At 40.8% G+C, this 19731-nt stretch overlaps 1 protein-coding gene across 1 annotated transcript in view; it reads left to right on the top strand.

Annotated features, from left to right (window-relative positions):
• The window catches only part of pkd1a (polycystic kidney disease 1a), a gene marked incomplete at both ends in the record, with an annotated part of 85936 nt that overhangs the window by 13178 nt on the left and 53027 nt on the right, over nt 1-19731 (top strand). The window contains 9 exons of the mRNA XM_083975530.1: nt 8397-8468; nt 8721-8789; nt 10759-10830; nt 12731-12894; nt 13328-13578; nt 14048-14308; nt 14422-14590; nt 15792-15963; nt 19050-19195. Of these exons, the coding sequence (XP_083831656.1) occupies nt 8397-8468; nt 8721-8789; nt 10759-10830; nt 12731-12894; nt 13328-13578; nt 14048-14308; nt 14422-14590; nt 15792-15963; nt 19050-19195 (1376 nt within the window). The remainder of the gene's footprint in view (nt 1-8396; nt 8469-8720; nt 8790-10758; nt 10831-12730; nt 12895-13327; nt 13579-14047; nt 14309-14421; nt 14591-15791; nt 15964-19049; nt 19196-19731) is intronic.

Raw genomic sequence — 19731 nt, forward strand, 5'->3', positions numbered from 1 at the left:
ACACTCATACCCCAATACTTACACTTATGCACTTACCCTAACCCTTTCTACTTATAATCCTCCAACATAACGTGTCACATTTTATAGATGTGAAAACCTGTGTGACACTTGTCTGCAGTGGCACAAAATGACGATGAAGTGTAGTTTATCGAGACAAAAAAAAAACCCACACAAATGCAGTGGAGTTCACAAACCACAAGCAGTTTGTGTCACCGTTTGCTTATTAATGGCACAACATTTTTTGTGTTATTGTTACTGTAATATCTTTCAATGAAAATTGCAAATCATTTTGAATGTGTATATTTCTGAATTTCCCTTATGTATTTCAACCCACACATTCTTCTGTGTGCGCCAAAATTAATTTGTGAACTTTAATATATTATGTGGATTCTTTATTTATACAGAACAACATTTTTCTTTCATATAAATCTCAAAATATATTTGTAAATCCCTGTGTGTGTTAATTTATTTTTTAGACTTATCTGACTTTATATACTATACTACAGTATACTACTATTAAACTGCTTGCAAGCAAAATGGACCGTAGCTGAGAGTTATTCATTCAACTATTTTAAGAGCTACTCATCTGTATTTGGTCTCTCACTTAGTAGCAAATAGCTAAAACCAGACATCTATAATTGCACTACAAGGTTAGCAGTGCACTAGAGCTATGCGCATGCTACAGGTGTTTCTTCTTTATCCCTATACATGTGTCTTCAATCTTGTCCATTAGCATTTGCATTTTGATTGTTACATTTCCTTGTTTGGCAACTCACCTCATGGCTGCAGCATTGTTTGTGTTGCGTTGGTTGTATGAAGCACATTAGCACCTGTGAATGGAGAGACGTGTGGTGACTGTATTTTCACATTTTCCATTTCCATTCTCTAGGTTTCTGCCTACCCCAGCTTTAAAAGACACATAAACTATGAACAGCAATTTTCGATGTCAAATTTCATGTATGAATGAAACCTAAAAGAAAAGATAATTGCGTACTATATTTGACATTTAATTTGCACGTTTCTGTTGCACGAAGGTGACAATCAAATTCAGGAGGATTGGCACTGTCCTGCATTATCGTTTTTTCAGTCATATCTCTCCTGCCAAAGTTCAAATGCAAATTGCAGTCATCATATTCATCAGTCATTTATATTTTTATTTGTCAATTCAAAAGACTACGACAATATAATAATAATAACTTGTATTTAAATAGCGCCTTTCAAAATACCCAAGGCACTTTACATAAGCAGGTCAGGGATGGGTATTCTTATTAATAGAGCATATAGGGTGAGGTGAGCATGAGTTTAGCTCACACTCTGACCAGGGATAAGAGAAAGACACACACATACAGACATACAGATACACACACACACACACCCTTCTCACAAATAGTTTAGGATATTCAACTTTCGGGTGAAATTTGAAACAACTGTGGTGCGTATACCACAAAAAAACATGTCAGTGTGTCAATAAGTTGTTCTGTGACCAAAGGACGTCGACTTTTCCGTCTTTCTGTGACTCTTCAGTCCCTCTGTGTGTCTGTTCAACCTGCTGATGATGACACTCTGTGACACTCTGAGCTCAGTGGACACGTCCCTCTGAGGACATCCCATAGCCTCCGTGTGTCCAGGTGCTGTTGAAGAGGACTGTTTCAATACAAACTGTCATTGAACCAGAACATTTAGTAGTCGATTCATGGATCAGACACTTGAACAGCATGTTATGTTATAAGTACTGAAACACTGAACAGTTGGACATGTGCATTCAAAAGTTAAAGACAAGGTCAAATGTTCACCTGTAAAGGTTACAGTGCATTCTGAAATTTCATCCGAAAATCAAATATCCCTAACTTTTAGTGAGTAGTATATATACACGTGTATATATATATATATATATATATATATATATATATATATATATATATATATATATATATATATATATATATATATATATATATATATATATATTCCTTGTGTATTTTTTATCTTACCTGTTGTTGTGAGGTACCTTGTGAGTTTTTGTTCTAACAATATTGATCCACACATTGCAGCAGATGATGGCTCGCTGGTGCTTGTTATATTGCATTACAGGCACTTTTGTGTTGAGTGGTGTGTGACTTCACAGTAGACTGCTGCAGTGTGCGGATGATACATCCACACTGTCAAAAATAAAACAAGACAGGTAGGAGTAGAGGCAGGTCCCACCAGGGTGATGATGTCTTCTTTCAAAACATTTGTTTCCATTTTCTGCCAAGTTGTCAGGGTTCTTTACCAGTTTTCCTTTTTATTCTTGGTATCATTCAGTTTTATTGTGTGTAAATGAAGAAAAAAAGGAACAAAAGAAATGTCAACTTGACTTCCTACTTGATTTTGAGTTTTGTTAAGAGTTTTTCCCGTTGAACATGAATGAAATATGCTTACCAATTTCCATTTTCACTGAAATTATGCTTCACTGAAATAATGACTAGTTGTTTTCTTTCTCCCTTTCGTAATCACACCCCATAAGTACTTCAGGCTCGAGACCCATTTTTGGTTTAAACCCACAGTTTATGACTTCAAGATAAGTGGGACTCACAGATTTGTTTACAAGAAAAAGAGTGAGCAGTGAGTGAGTGTAGGACAGCGGCACAGATTCTGTGTTTTTACTTTATGTATCGACTGCATGTAAAAGTGTGCATGTGTGAGTGTATCGTTCTTTTAGCAAGTGTGTTAAACCGCTGCACACAGCTGCCCTTCACTTGCCAGCTGGACACCAGACAACCCAGGCAGCAGCAGCTGGAAAAATGGACAGAATGTTCTAAAGGAGAGGAGAGGAGTGTTTGCGACCCAGCCAGCCAGACTGTGTAGCTAAATGATCGACTTTTTAGACCAAATCTCTTTAATCAACAACCCGTTCTCCCCAGCCCCTCGCCCTATTCCCCTAATTTCATTCTCCCTCTCTCCTTGCAGTAGGGAAAGTACCCAGCTACTCCTGAGATTCCGTCCACCCCCTCACCCCTGTCTCAGGCATGAGGTGCTGGCTGGCAGCCCACAGTGGGGTGATTGTTCTCCACTCCTGGCCTGTGTCACTCTTTACCAGTCCACCCAATTTTTCCTCTGCTTCCTTTTCACACCTGCCCTCTTCTTCTTCTACACCACCATCTTTTAAAGGGATACGTCAACATTTTTTTTTCGTGTGCCTCACTCCCGAGTCCATGACAAGCAGATAGACACCATCCTTTCGACTGTGCATGTAGGGAGATACGGGCAGAGCTGGCGCACCGCTAATTAGCTTAGTTCAAACACTGGAAGTGCATAGGTAGTGTTAGCCTGCCTCCACCTAAAGTCATCAGAGAAACTCTTCAGCAACTCTAAACAGAAACCGGCGGGCCGATCTTCGTCTCAGAGCTGACAAAACTCTCCGGTAAGGCATCTTGAGCCGTCAAATGCCGGTAACGGGACGAGATCGGTCAAAACGGAGGGTTCAAGCTAAGACGGTTTATTTTGGTTCAAGGTAGCTACATGGAGGGTAGGTTAGCTTCCTATTTCAAAGTAAAAGCACAAATTCTATCGTCATGGTTTTCTGTATGTAAAGGGCAACGGGTGTTTTATTTTGTGAAAGTAACAGGAAGTGCGTTGGTTACAACGGCTAGCTTGAGTAGCGCCAAATTTGTCCAAACAAAATTGTAAACAGCTGGTATTTAGACAAATTAACGACACACTGCTGATCTAAACGGCTACTACAGAGTTTAGAGCTAAAATGAAATCAGCTTCTGACTGCTGATTTCGGCTCGTAACACTACCTATGCACTTCCAGCGTTTGAGCTAAGCTAATTAGCGGTGCGCCAGCTCTGCCCGTATCTCCCTTGTTACTGCACGCACAGTCGAAAGGATGGTGTCTATCTGCTTGTCATGGACTCGGGAGTGAGGCAAGACACAAAAAGAAAATGTTGGCATATCCCTTTAACTTTACTTTCGCTCCGTTACCCTTTTTCCCGTCAGATTCCTAATAGGTCTGCCCAGCCTCCCACTATAAACAAAGCAGCAGAGCAGAAACAGAAAGAAAAAGAGGAAAGCAACTGATAGAAGTGTGTGGGGAAAGGAGGGAATCAGGCAGCGTGGCTGAGGGGGATGAAAGCGACCACAGAGCAGTCTGTGTTTAGTGGGTTAGTGGAGCACTGGCCTTCACTTACAGGGACTTGGACCACCTCACCACCACCATGCAGCAGATACCAATCGGTCCAGATACAGTCAGACCTACACCAGAGTTTTCATCACCCAAAAACAGTCTTTTTGTTGTTGTTGTTGCTGTTGTGGTCATTTTGATATTGGAGACAGAGGTAGTTAAACAGATGTTAGTCTTCTTTAGTGCTTTTCTTTGTCTGTCTTTTTCCTGCAATATTTTTTTTAATTTATATTTTCCTCAATTCATATTTATTGTCATTCCCTCTGCTGAAGTAGTCAATGAGGACTGTGTGTGCGCATGTGTGTGTGTGTGTGTGTTCTCATCCTCCAGCTCAGAATGAGTGGCACCAGACAGGCCTTATAAGGAGTGGTTAGATCATTGGCCACACCGTCAGTAAAACAGAACCATATGTGTTTCGTTTGTGTGTGTGTGTGTGTGCATGTGTGTGTGTGTGTGGGTGCGTGCGTGCGTGCGTGCGTGCGTGCGTGCGTGTGTGTGTGTGTGTGTGTGTGCACGCACTCTGCAGGGTGTGTGAGTGAGTAAGTAAAACCATGTGTGGTCAGAGGTAGCTGAGAGAACAGGAGCCTGCTGCTAATAGACATGGTGAAGGTCACATTATATTGTCATGTTAAACACACATACACACTCTTTCTCTCTTGTCTATGCATTTGGTCGGAAAGAAAATGTTCACATATAGAGGAGTAGTATACACACACACCTGGAATTGAGCATTACATAAGAATAGGTGTGAGCCTAATGTGTGAATGATCAGCTTGTGGGCGGAGCATCTTTCTGCTGTCCTGTTTCATCTGCTAATGAGTTTAGCAGAGGAGGAGTCTCTCTCTTTCTCTCTCTCTCTTTCTCTACTCCCTCTCTCTCTCTCTCTCCATCTTTCTTACACAGCTTGTCTGGAATGTACAGATGTTTCCTTTTGGGAATGGGCGTCCTGCTCTGTTCACACACACACACACACACACACACACACACACACACACACACACACACACACACACACACACACACACACACACACACACACACACACACACACACACAGAGAGAAAGAGAGAGAGAAAGATGCGAGTGTATTCCCACACTCTAAAAACTCACATACATACATTTCCCTGATGTTTATTGTACATTATTAATCACTTTTTTACTGAAAAAAACACTGTAGGTCAAGATATAGATCATGCTTGTACGTAACTTTTTTAGTATTTGATTATTGCAGTTCTGGCCAGGACTATCTTGTTGTCTCTAACACACACACACACATTCATTTTGCTTTTTGTCCTCTCACAACCCCTGGCTTCTTGTCATCTGGCTCCTTGTTTTTTTCTTCTCCTTTTGTCTCTTGGTTCTCACGTGCAGCCGAGGCTTTGCTGTGAAGGCTCACAGAGGAGACTGAAGCCACTTGACAAGGCTCAGCTCTGTCCCGCCTCCTCCTCTCCCCTCTCTCTTTGTCTTGGCAACTCATCTACACAGTTCAAACAATTCACTCTTCTCACTCCCTTACTTTATGTTTTGGTTTCACATTGACTTCATCTTAACTCTAGTTTGATTTCTGTATCCTCCTCATACTGTTAACACAGTGTATACAGTTCCCCAATTAGTTTTCGGTGAGGGCCAAAGTATGTGAAGTGTGCCAAGGCGAGGGCCAAAAGGTCCGGGTTTTTTTTTCTTCCATCGTGCCAGTAAAAGTTGATTTTTGTACAGATAATGTTGCTGCTATCATTGTTATCATTGTTGATAAAACTGAAGAAAAGCGTAGTACATTCTAGAAGTAATAACTTTTAGGCATGGGAGTCTCAAAGGGTCAAACAAGAAAAATTGCACTCCTGAAAAACAGCCACTGCTGCTGTTTAGATCAAATAAAAGCATCCTGGCATTTTAATTTAGAGCTCCCAAATAGAGGTGTAACATAAAGGAAGACAACGAGAAGGGAGCAGAAGTTGTGTGTGGAATATATTCTGATATTCACAATGGCAAAAAGAAATGATTAGCTAGAGACACACAGCAAGGAAGGAGCAACCATTTTACATATTTGACATATATGCATAACATCAATACTGTACCATTTGTGCAGAATTTTAAATCTATCTGCAAAATGTCCACAAATACATCTGTGAGCAGCATCTGTACAACCCTTCACCTCAAGAAGAGACTGTGAGTCAGACACATGTAAACAACAATAGGCCTACTTCAAGCAAGCCGACATGTTTGTAAAACTAGATCTAATTCAAAGTCTCGCGTGAGCCCCTAGTTGACGTTTGAAGTTTAAGTTCACGTGCAGTCGGAAGCTCCCATTTGTGTCACAAACACAGGAATATCAACTCTTGACTTGCTTGAAGTAAATAAACTTCTGGCTGCATGTTTGAGTAGCCATCTGACGCTGTCTGTGGGAAAAAATTGCGGCTTTGAGGGATGGAAACAGCCTAGGCAGCGGGACTTGCATCCGCTCCCATTCATTGCTGCCGTGGCGATGTGGGGACAGACACAACTACCGCAAAACAGGAGCGATTAAACTGAAAATCTTCAGATTCCTTCTTTTAGACCTAAAATGATAGGAACATACACCCCTGAGTTGAATTCGCCTGGAATTGTCCTTTAACAAGTGGTATGACCAATGAATAGATGGACTTTTTAAATGTAATGCTCTACACAATACATGCAAGGTAAGATTTCTTTAAGGTTCAAGGGTTGTTAGAAAAAAATATTTTTACCAGTCTGAAATCAGGGTTGCTTTCTGATGTGTGATTCAAATGTTTAACATTTAAGATTTAGTTCAGTTATGCTACAAAAATTCCCACACTGTAATTAAAGGTGATTATTTCTGGAAACATTTCAAGGTCAGCACATCAGAAGTCCACTAATAGACATTGATACAGAGAGTGTGAAAACTGGTATTCCTATGCCGTCATGCAGTAAACATCTTGAATGAACTCTTACCCATCCATTAGGTGTCATCATCTGCATCATTGTTCCTCAGACTTTTGCTTAAAGTCTTCTTTCGTCTCTTCTTCTCTGCACTTGCGATGATGAATTTGTGAAGGTGTGTATGTGAGCGATTATACTAACTGTGTTTTAGAGGACAGCTTAAAGAGCAGCGGGAAGAAAAACACCTGATTTGATGAAGTGCAATATGAGTAAACAAGTGGATGATTCAGTTTCCTCCCTCGCCATTCTCTACTGCCATTATACCACAGCCCTTCAGACGAGGGTTTATTTCACATGGTTTGATTAAAAAACTAATCTCAGTACTTCAGTAAAACTGCTAAATGAAACTATTGCATTATTAGCCAGCTCAAATGTCCTGATTCTCATAGGTCTAAAGCTGTGTGGTGTCATTTCATACACCAAACTATTTTCTCCTTTAAGTTTGAGAAAATGACATCATCAGCTTTAAATGTCATGAATTACAAACTGGTGGCACATGAGTGGACAGAGTTATGTCGGTTGCATTGCGGGAATTGCAGGATCTAGTGGTTTTGGAGTTTAACCCACTTTAGGGACTAAAAGTCAGAATATTTTGGCTTCTGCTGCATCCGTTTTAGCTGGTTCTTCTCATGTCTCCTGTGAGCATCGCAGTTTTATTGAAATATATTACGAAAAGTGCTGTTTTTCATTATTTTAATTCTAATAAAAAAATTACACATTTCTTGGCGTGTCTTGGTGGGTTTAGGGTCAATGCAATCGTTCTGTCCCCAGTTTGAATGTCATCCCTTCTTGCTCGACACAGTTGATGTCAGCTCGTTGCCATAATAAAAGGCAATTCTGTGAATTACCTTGTGCAGGAAAAAACATTGAATGAATGTTGAATGAACTGAAAGTTAAAGGTTATATACTATTTCTGTTCCTTTTAAAAACTTAAAATAGTCATGACATCTTTAGCCATCAATAGCTGTGTTGTCATGTATCATTGCAAAGGCATTAATAACCAGAAAACGCTCCATTGTTTCTTCTCTAGTATTGTGTTGTTTGGCACATCCACTTACATATTTAGAGTGTCTGGTTTTATTTATCTCCTCCTCTTTTCATATGAGTCAAACTTTTATACTTTCTCTTTGCTTTGCTGTTATTACATTTCATTTCCCAGCACTTACCTAATCATATTGTATTGTAAAATGCTCTTCTGGTATACTATGCATGTAAGTCAATACATGTGTTGTGTTTGCAATCACCTTGACGTAGAAGTCATTTTAAATGTCAATATGTTGGTGTGTGTTTGCAGAGATCTGTCCAAGAACCACATCTCCTCCCTTGACACCAGCCTGTTGGATCGGCTCACGGGTCTCCGAGAGCTGTGAGTACAAACCAAATCCATCTATCTATCTATCTATCTATCTATCTATCTATCTATCTATCTATCTATCTATCTATCTATCTATCTATCTATCTATCTATCTATCTATCTATCTATCTATCTATCTATCTATCTATCTATCTATCTATCTATCTATCTATCTATCTATCTATCTATCTGTCTATCTATCTGTCTGTCTATCTGTCCGTCCTCTGTCGATCCATCTAATTCCATGTATGCATCTTTGTATAGGTATCTTCAAGGGAACAGGATCAACGTTCTCCCCAGAGGGGTGTTCTGCTGTAGACCACTGTCCGTCCTGTAAGTACAAAGGAAGATAGATGAGGACCTGGCTAATTCAAGGTTGCGAGTGGAGGCAGGAGAAAAGTAATGCAGAATGGTGGCGAATGAAAAAGAAAGCAATAGCAGAATAGAGAGAGAGGGACTGGGTTTAGTCTGGTTCTAAGTAGGCAGAAATCCCAAGAGGAAACGAACTGGACCAGAGAGCATTCACCAAAAACACACATGCACGCACACACACACCCACACATGTTTGCACACACACCAATCACGGCACGATTAAGTTCAATTACAGCTTACTGCTCCAGGCTCCCACTACCTCCGTCTATCCCTCTCTCCATCTGTCTATCTCCCCCTTCCTCCATCCATTACCTTATTTCTTCCACCCAATGGGTGTTTAAGCACATGTTTGTGTGCCTGTGTGTGCCTGTGTGTGCGTGTGTGTGTGTGCGCGTGTGTGTGTGCGTGTGTGTGTGTGATGAGAGAGGACTCTGGTGGTTTCCATCAGTTCCTTCCAAAACCACCACACAACGGCCCCATTATGTAGCCTACTGGATGGAGGAGAGAGGGAGGAGGAGGAGGAGGATTATGGGTGGAGAAGGAAAGAAGGAGGAGGAAGCGAAGAGTAAAGGACAAGAGAGTGAAGAATGGAAACAAAGCTAGGAGAGAAGGAGGGTAGAAACATCAACTGAGTGAAATGTTGTCTGTTACTATATTATAGATGATGTTTTTATTTAATTGTTCAGATATGCTGTGTTGTGAAGTGCATTCAAAAAGTGTTCAATAAGTCTCATCAATCGACATCTATTTTTGGACATTTTTAAAAGGGAAAACTAAAACAGGCACTGTGCTATGATTCCAAATTTAGCTCAGGTGCTTGTCCCTCTATATGAGATTATTGGTTGGAGTCGTCCACCTGTGGTAAAGTCGGCTGATCAGACGTGATTTAGAGAGACAGGATGACATAAGATCTCGCAGCTGGCAATGTATATCAGAGCAAGAAACAAGCCATGAGGAGGAAGGAGCTGCCTGCAGAGCAGGGAGACTGGGTTGTGTTTAGACATGTGCCTAGGGAAGACTACAAAAACACTTCTGCTGCACTGAGGGTCCCCCAGAGCACAGTGGTCCATAATTCTTAACTGGAAGAAGTGTGAAAAAGGAGGACTCCTCAAAGCTTGTCTGCCCAGCCAAATCCATCCATCCCTGCCACACTCCAGTCCTGGCTTTATGGGAGAGCGGCCAGAAAGATGAGATGCTTCGTTGTCACAGCGAAAGGCAGATTGAAGCCTGTTTGGAGTTTTAACTGAAAGACTCGGACTGTAGGAAAGAAGATTTCTTCACCTTCACCTTCATCATACCGTCCCAGCAGTGAGGAAGGCTGGTGGCAGCGTCACATCATGGTGGTGTTGTTTTTGTGGCAGGGAGGGGTGGACTGGCCCAGAGCTCTCAGGACCTGATGACTCACCTTCCTCCAGGACCGTGACACTGAGCCAAGACAACACAGGACCAGCTCAGGGTCACCTCTGTGAAACAAACTGACTGTCCAAGTTGACAAGTCCATGTGTACAAAGCTTGTTGCATTACATACAAGAAGACTTGAGCCTGAAATTGCTGCTAAATGTCTAAAGAAGTCCTGACTCCCTTTGTTATTATCAGACATTAAGAGGAAAGATGAGGGAAGAAAATAATTATTTTTTGATTTTAGCATTACACGGTGTCATAAAATGCATAATAAGTAAACAGGATGGGAGGATGACATTTTCTGTCATATTTTGCTTGACTGCTTCTATTTATCCATCTATTGGATAACAATGTAGAAGAAACAGTTTTACATTCACATAATGACTCTGTTATTGCCTTTTTTATGTCCATGACTAAGAATTCACACTGCATCAATCTTGCCAAAATATAATAGGCTATGTATGACTGTAAATGTCACAAATAAGTGCAATGAAAAAAGTGAGTTGTCTTTTTGTTTTGTTTCCATCAGCGATTTGAGCAAAAACCAAATCACCACCATCGAGGAGAGACTATGTGACAACCTATGCAATTTAACTCAAATGTAAGTAGTCACCTTTCTCTGTTTCTCTTTGTCTTTCCTCTCCCCAAGAGATGAAGAGATATGAAATGGTCTCGATCTCATAAAATTGAACCATATCATCCAAACACGCAACATATGGGTAAATTATATATCTGATCACACATGCAGCATTTTTCCAGTTACCTCGCCTACACACGAGATGAATGAAGCGTTATTTCAGACTGGAATGGGAGGTAGTGAGTAGTAATTATCCTCTTCCAGTCTTTGGATGAGAAAAGGTTTGTCCTTGTCCACTTGTAACTGAGTGCAGCTAAATGGACAGGAACAGAACATAAAGGAAATAGACAGAAGAAACATGTTATGTAATCTTATTCCTCCCTGTTCTGTCTTTCTTTGCCACATCCATCTCTTGCTTCACATATTACCCCCATGTTCCTTCAGTATTTCTTTTTCTTTCTTTTTTTTTGCTTTTCATCTGTCATTCCCATCGCACCTTCTTCTTTTCCAATGATTTCCGACTCTTTCTTTCTCTTACATCATTTAAAGGAATACTATGGATGACATCTTGTATGGAAAGCACAGGTTTAACAAATAACATTAAATGCTATCAGTTTCAGTGTGCCAGTAGGCTACTGTTCGTACCAATGACTGTCGTGTCAAGCACTGCTAAAGATGCCTGGTATAAATACCCCAGACATAATCAGTACAGACATAACGCTTTAATTAACAATTAATTTACACTTAGCTGCAATGCTACTTAAAATAAGTACAGCCGGGCTCAGACACTGCATCCAGATGTCCACTGTTGCCATGCTTTTCTAATGGTAAAGAAAATCTGTGAGTGGTTTAGTGTCTTAGCTAACGATACAAAATTTTCAAGGTTTTTTATGGAGGGTTTAATTAAAAAATGTTGGCCAGGGTTAGCTGTTATGCTAACTGTTAGCTTACAGATAGCCTATTACTTTTCTCACTAACCCTAACCCTAACCGTACCACCGTTACTGTAGGTCAGCAAACAAGTGCATAGGATGCTGAAGTATTATTTCAGTTCAGATTTGTAGATTTATTTTGTTTAAAGGGACAACGAGGAGTTTGGGAAAAGCGAAGCGTTTTCACACTACATTTATGAGCCTCCGCGCGCACCGTGAAATTCTTTGACCGGCGCAAGACGGACTCATGTTTTCATTTATCAATAATTAAAGTCAGAGGTTGGAAGACGATCACATACCGTCGTAGTCCCGACCATAAACGGCGATTCGGCAGCGTTATTCTCATGACTCGCCACGAAACCCAAAGTAAAGAAACGCTGGACGGCTCGACCAGCATTTCCGCCACCACTAATAATAACAAAATAACGATAAAGACAAAATGATATATTTATCGAAAATGGGCCCATTCACAAGTGTGGGTAGCGGAGATTCATCCACATTAACGTGAGACTTTTTTATAACCAAATAGAAACTCCTCGTTGTCCCTTTAATTATCCACATTTCGTGTTGTTTTGCTGCAATAGAAGCTTATTAATTACTTTGATTTTACTAACATTAATTTGTAACAAAGGGTCAAAAAGTTCCACTTGTTTCCATGCCACAAAATTGACTTTGTCTCACTGCCTTTTGTAATGTCACATAATGGCAAATGATCTCATGAAGCACCTTTAGACTGCCATTTCTGTTCTGGCTAACAATTCAAACAAGTACCACTCATTTGCTTAAGTGGCCCATTGAGCTGTTTCAAGTGCCTTTTACCAACATAGTGCATAAAATAACGACAGCTTTAATGGTTTATCACAGCCACAGTGGCACATTATTACTGTACTGTATTATAATAGCACCAGTAGCAGTGGTATCAGTAGCGCCACGTGTCTCTGTGAGTGGTGTCATATCTTCACCAGTACTCATCCAGTCCCTCCTCTCCTCCAGCGACCTGAGCAGTAACCCCTTTGAGTGTGACTGTAAGCTGTTCCGCTTGGTCAGCTGGCTCCAGGAGAAAGGAGTGCGAGTTCGCCGTCCGGACGCCATGCTCTGTCACCAGCCTCCAGAGCTCCGCCACCAGCCCCTGCTCAATGTCAGCCTGCTCACCTGTGGTATGAAAAAAATACACACTAATGCATCTAAACTGTCTGAGTCAAAATAAATATGCACCATGGAAGACTTTGTTGCGTTAACTGAAGTCTCTTTTGCAGCTGTTAGTCCTAATAAGCTGTTTTTGGGCCAGTATTTACTGTGATGCCTAGGAGGCTGAACTCATGGAGAGAAAGACTTAAATCGATTGCATGTTTGATGATAAGCAAGCAGGCTTAAGATTTAATAGTAGCTTTTGGGTTTAAAACGCAGATCAAAGGACAAATATAAAGTTACTGTATTATGCAATCATTGTGAAATTCAGACATTAGAAAAATAAATCATCATTTGACCTCTTTTCATCTCTGTTGCTGCTTTATTAGACAGAGATGTCTAATTCTGGTTAAAATTATAAAACAGAATAAGGTTATCTTACCCTCTCTTTCTGGTTTTCAGGTCTTAACTACGCAGGGTGTCTTGAGGACAGCAGTAGTGGAGCAGTGGGTCGGAATGAACTTGTCATCTTTTCCTCCTCCACACCTGGGAATTTCACACGGGAACAATGTAACAGTGTGTGTTTTGCTAAATCACAACGCTATGGGGGCTTGGGGGCACGACAAGAGTGTCTCTGCAGCACAAACTCTGAGCCCAACTTCATCAGTGAATCTCAGTGCTCTGCTGCATGTACAAACCCCCAAGTTATGAAGGTATGTATCACAAGCACAGAGTGGAGTCAGATAATAGTGATTGTAATGTATGTTTGTATTGTAGAGAGCAGGACCCCCCCCCCACACACACACACACACACACACGCACACACACATGTATTGCTTCCTTCTCCATTTGTTTCTTCTTGTGTAAACACGTCATTCAGGATATCCTCTACACCTTCCTACAACCCACTACAACTTCCGCCTATGGATTCAATGCCTTTGCATGCAGACTCAGCAAACTCAAGTTATTCATAGTGCCAACTGAAAATCAGGATTTGTTTATTTTTGAGTTGGAGCAGTTCATAACTTTCATTAAAACCACATTTCTATTTAAAACCACAAAAATAATAGTGAAACCAAAAACATCTTAACAGTAAAAATGATATGTTATTTTTAAATATTTGTGCTATTAGCACAAAAAGCACTTCTTCTTCTACTTCACATGGTTTTGTTTGATTCACAGAAATGTGGGTGGACTCTGGCTCATGATGTGTTTGCAGTGGACTTCTCCATCTCCCTGAAGCGTCTCCCGCTGCAAAGTGTTCATGACCACATCAGTCTGGCTGTCACCTCCTCTGTCACACCTGTGACACTGTCCTGGGACTTTGGTGACCTGTCATCTCGGGTCAACACCACAGGAACCGAGGTGACCACGGTAACTCATAAATATGGACTTCCAGGTCATTATCCAGTCAGTGTGATGGCCTGGGCTGGACACAAGGAGGTGAGAGAGAGAAAAAACAGGAACCATTAACAGAACATAATTCTCTGAATGTTCAAAGTATTCTGTGATATGTCCAGGGGATTACATTTACATTTATAATTATGTATCTTCAGGCCTCTGCGCGCGGAGAAGTGATCGTAACAGTTCCTCCGAAACTGGAGTTGCGTTGTCCACCTCTGGCTGTGGCCAATAAGAGCCTAGAGTTCACACTCGTCAGCTGGGGCTCTGTTGGTGTGGATGTCGACTGGAAGATCACCAAGGACGGTGTCCAAGTTGCCAAAGGTAAATTACGCCAATGCAATGAAATTGACCCTTCGCCAACTCCTCCCACAAACGGCTATTGTCCAATCCTACGTTAGCAACCGTAACTATAGGCCTGGCAAGCTTTCCGCAGTGAGTCATTACGTTTGCTATTGTGGACACATTTTGAGACTAGGATGAAAAACATTTGTTTGTAGAGAAGGATGTTGTTGTTGCTGCTGCTACTACGGCGGTGGCGGCGGCGGCGGCAGCAGCAATATAGAGATGTTCAGATACGAGCAGACTTTTTTTTCGACTTGAGCAAGTGTAAATATGGGGATAACCATACGTTCACCTCCGAAATGACAGCTGTACTTTTAGGGCTTTTACCTGGGCTTTTAGGCGAGGGATCCTCCAGGCAGGGATGCTTTCACTGACTGATACAGCGGTGGGAGAAAACAAAACAGCAGCGAAAGCTGTATGTGGTTCACAATCGCCCCAAAACTTGCAGTTTGACAACGTTTCATGACCAGTGAGATGACCTAAGTCTTGGTGGGTTGATAGACGGTAAAATTACCGGTCCTTACTGCTGCTCTGTACATTGTCCAGTCGTGTCGTTGAACAGATGTTTTATCCTCCTGCGCGAGTCACGTCACTGAAAACTATGAATGATCTTTGTGACTTCTTCTCTCTATTATCTCAGAACAGTTTATCCAGAAATGTGCTGATATTTCCTTTGAAATCGATAACAAATACTGCCAGGAGCATGGCTGGGAGTGAAAGCTTGCCCGCCGTAGCAACAGTAACCAAGGGGGCGGGGCTTACGCGAAGGGTCAATTGTGCTTGATTGTGAACTCTTAAGTCACCAACAGCCAATGCTGAAGCTCTCACTCTGTGCTTTGTGCTTTTTTCCTTTCTCACAGTTTGTTAACTTTCAGCAACTACCTAAATGTGACTTCACCTTTTGAAAAGAGAGCACTGTATAGATACAATTAGTTTCAACATACTGGCCATGTGAACACATTGATGTGTCATCAGACTGTGCCGTACAGTTTACTTAACCTTAACAGACTTTATCAAACATGGTTGTATTCTGATTTGAAAGCATTTTTTTCACAAGGTTGTTTGAATGTCGTCTTTTTTTTTTTAGCAATAACATGTTAATTTTAATCATTCCATGATGTTGCAAGTGTTTCTTCAAAAGATCTGGGAAATCATGTGACTCATGTCTCTTGTCCGCCAGCCTCGCCTCACTGTCCAAAAGACGGGGACGCTGAGTCCTCACACTGTTTCCAGATTGTTCCAGCGGAGCTGAGCTGGGCCGACGCTCGAAAGCAGTGCTCTGACCGCGGTGGGGATCTGATAAAAGTCAGGAGTGATGCACTGCGTAACCTGCTGGCACACAAAGGCACACAGTGAGTGTTTGATGTCTGTATGGAGTGCAGAAGTGGCGACCTCAGCATCTTTCCATGTTATTTATTTTTGCCATAATGCTGCCTGTGCATGTATATTCTCAAAATAATCGCCTCAAAATTAAAAAAGAAACACTATTTCAGTAAACATTTTATTTCAGTACTAAGTATTACTATTACTGTTTACTCAACACATAAATAGATGTGTATATATACACACACACACACACACACATAGGCTATATTTATATACAGCTCTGGAAAAAATGAAGAGACCACTCCCAAAATGATCAGTTTCTCTGGTTTTACTATTTATAGGTATGTGTTTGAGTAATATTAAATTTAAAAAAATGTTGTTTTATTCTATCAACTACCGACAACATTTCTCCCAAAATAAAAATAAAAATATTGTCAGTTAGAGCTTTTATTGGCTGAAAATGACTAAACTAGTCTAAATTACAAAAAATATCAAGTCTTTTCAGACCTTGAATAATAATACTGCAAATAAAACATGTTCATATTTATTCCTAAACAACACAGCAAGAATATTTTAACTCAGGAAGAGTTTATAAACCAGTTTTTGTGGGATAATGTCACTGTTTAATCCCAGCAGTGGTTTTTATAATCTTCCTATAAAACCAGATGTGGTTCAGGTGATGACCCCATCAGTGTCTCATTAAGTAGAATGACTTGTGTTTGTGTTGGTATTTAAAAAAGAAAAGAAAAGTGAAAGTGGTCTCTTATTTTTTGCCAGAGCTATAATATGTATACGTATATATATATATAGAGAGAGAGACGGAGAGATCAGTAGAAGAGAGCAGGCCCTGCAGAGGTTGGCAGGTGCAGAACAGATAACCTGTCTGCTCTGTGACACAATCCATCATCTCCGTTTGCATTACAAAGTTAAAAGTTCTCACCATGTTGCGGTCTGTTTGCAGAAGCGACAGCCAAAGAGTCACTGAAACAGACAGATACTCAAAACAGATGTTGAACTTTCAATCACTGACAATCACGAGATGCATGGTTTGGATAGGGGTGTGTGTGTGTGTGTGTGTGTTAGTGTGTTTCTCTCCCTCACGTCTGTGTGAGTCATCAGGCTTATTTGAATGTTGAATGTGCCTCTTTGTGTATATGTGTGTGTGCATGTGTTGTTCCAAGGACAGCACTCTTATTCATTATTTATTATTCACCGTTTCTGAAATTCATCCCTTGAAATTTCATACTTTTTATCCTCAGAGTGCGTTTGTCATCTATTCATTTTTAACTAATATTTTTCATTTGTTGTGTAGCTGTGTAATAATGTAATCCTGTAGTATGGTGTATATTCAGAACGCGTACAGATTGTGACGTCAGGCTCAGCCGTAAAACACCGCAGAATACTAAACTGTCTTTCCGCAACCCTCCGATGCCTCGTAGGTGTACGACGTAATAGACATCTACAGTATATGATGTGTGGACGTCACACCGGCTTTGGCTTTGTTATGACAAAAAAATCTCCTTGACCTTGCGCTGGTCCGAAGACCGCCAGTGTTTGGTGTTTAGGTCAGAGAAGGTTGCAAAAAAACACATCTGTAAAAGCACAGCTGCATTGTAACTTTAACACCCTGGGAGGAGGAGTCGGCAGTTCATGGCGTGTGTGTGTTAATGGGTAGAGAGTAGACCCTGCCCTCCAAGTGGATGAGAGGAGAAAAAACCTGCTGCAGACGGAGCTGATCAGCTCTCTCCTTCTCAGCTCATGTGTTTCTCCACCCCCTCGCTTATATAACCATCTGTCTTTTTTTCATTAGTCATTGTATTTTTGTTTTTGTATTTTTGTATTTTTTTTTTTGCTTTCTTTTCTTTTTCCTTCTCTGCTGTATGTTTTAACCTCTGTCCACTCTCCACAGATGTGAGTAGTCTGCTAGAGTAGAAAACAACCTAGAAATAAAAGGAGGAGAGAAAACAAGACAGTAATAGGTTTAATTCAGGCAAAGTTTTCTATTCATCTTCCGTGTGTTTGGACACTGTTGTGAACACACAGTGACCTTCTTTCGGAGGGAAGGCCATTTTTATTCTCAGTTAATAGATTGTGACAGAAAGAAAAGTGGAATCATGAGAAGGGGATCGGGGGGGACCGGGGGGATGGCGGGGGTGGGCTGTCCATTAATGGACTCATGGTGTGAGAATCCAATCTATCGTAATCACAGGGAAATGCTAAATATCTGACATCGCCTCGGTGACATCCCATTGGGGTTCAATCAGAAACGATTTTTTAAGCTCTCTCTTTTCCTGCAATCATTGATTGTTGAAGGCAATCTGGCACATTCCCTTAACTTCAGTGTCACTTATCGGGACCCAGTTCAGATGATTGAAGACCTGTTGTGTAACGTTTTGGTAACACTTAAGATTAGGGAACACATATTCACCACTAGGTGCTTATTAATATGTATATAAGTAGCTTACTAGCTCCTTATTAGTAATTATTAAACACGTATTAACACCTTATTCTACATAGCCTTATTCTACCTCTATTACAACATGAATTAAGATTTTTCCTGATACTAACTCCTATTATTATTATCGCTTTTTCATTGTACTGTAAATGAATGCATTGTTGTTTCTGAATAATGATGTGAATAACCAGTGGGTTATTGGGTCTTGTACAGGGGCAGTAGTGCAGGAACAGTAATTCTTCCTTTATCACTCAGAATTAGCAGCATTAATGCATTAATTTACAATGAATAAGCCATAATTAGGAGTTAATATCAGGAAAAATCTTAATTCATGGTGTAATAGAGGTAGAATAAGGTGTTAATACGTGTTTAATAATTACTAATAAGGAGCTGGTAAGCTACTTATATGCATATTAATAAGCACCTAGTTAATGGTGAATATGTGTTCCCTAATCTAAAGTGTTACCAAGGTTTTGTATAAGGTTTGTTGTTGCTTGTCCGACAGTACAACAGTTATTATATTATTGTTTGTGTATGTTTGTATCTGTGTACATTACAAGTTAAAGAGCCAATTTCCCAGCTGTCGGCAGCACCGCAGCTAAATGTCAAGCAGCTGCCGTGTTAATTTATGAGTTGCCTTCCCATTTCCTGCTGCAGGGAGCGAGGTGTGTGGCTCGGCCTGAGTGATGTCAACTCCTCAGGCAAGCTGAGCTGGGTGAACGGCTCCGAGGCGCAGGAGGGAGAGGAGGGTCTGCCCCCTCGCAACGCCAAGCATGCCTACGTCTGCCAGTACAGGCCTCAAGGTAGGCTCCCTACATTCACACAGAGACTTGCACACGGAAGAAACAAAGCATTTCAGACACCTAGAAGTCCATACTTAGGAAAATGGAGAAAAAAAAACGAGGCACTGATTCAATACAAATGCAGTTTCCCCTTCATTCTCTCTCTGCATCTTAGTTGTTTGGGACAGAGACCTGTGGATTTCAGCCTTCTTCAGTTCTATGTAAATTAACTGGCACAAACAAGCGTAGAAAGAAAAAGCAAACAGCCTCTTTCATAACTAATCACAAGCACAAGACTGGCTCCCTGAAGCACCATTTATAATTGGAGCACACTTGGCATTGATACAAATTGCTCCTTTTGTAAGAGGCAACCAGAGACCATCCTGCAGCATTTCCAGCAGCATGATTACATCTGAATAATATGGCCAAACATTTGGATGTTTTAATAATTCTAAAAACAATTCTCTGTCTCTGTGGTGGATCACGTCTTCATACTTGATGGATAGGGACATACAGTATTTACATAGTAAATGTAAATAGTAAATAGTTTTGTTCCC

This window comes from Trachurus trachurus (genome assembly GCF_905171665.1).
Source record: "Trachurus trachurus genome assembly, chromosome: 1".
NCBI classification, from domain to species: Eukaryota; Metazoa; Chordata; class Actinopteri; order Carangiformes; family Carangidae; genus Trachurus; species Trachurus trachurus.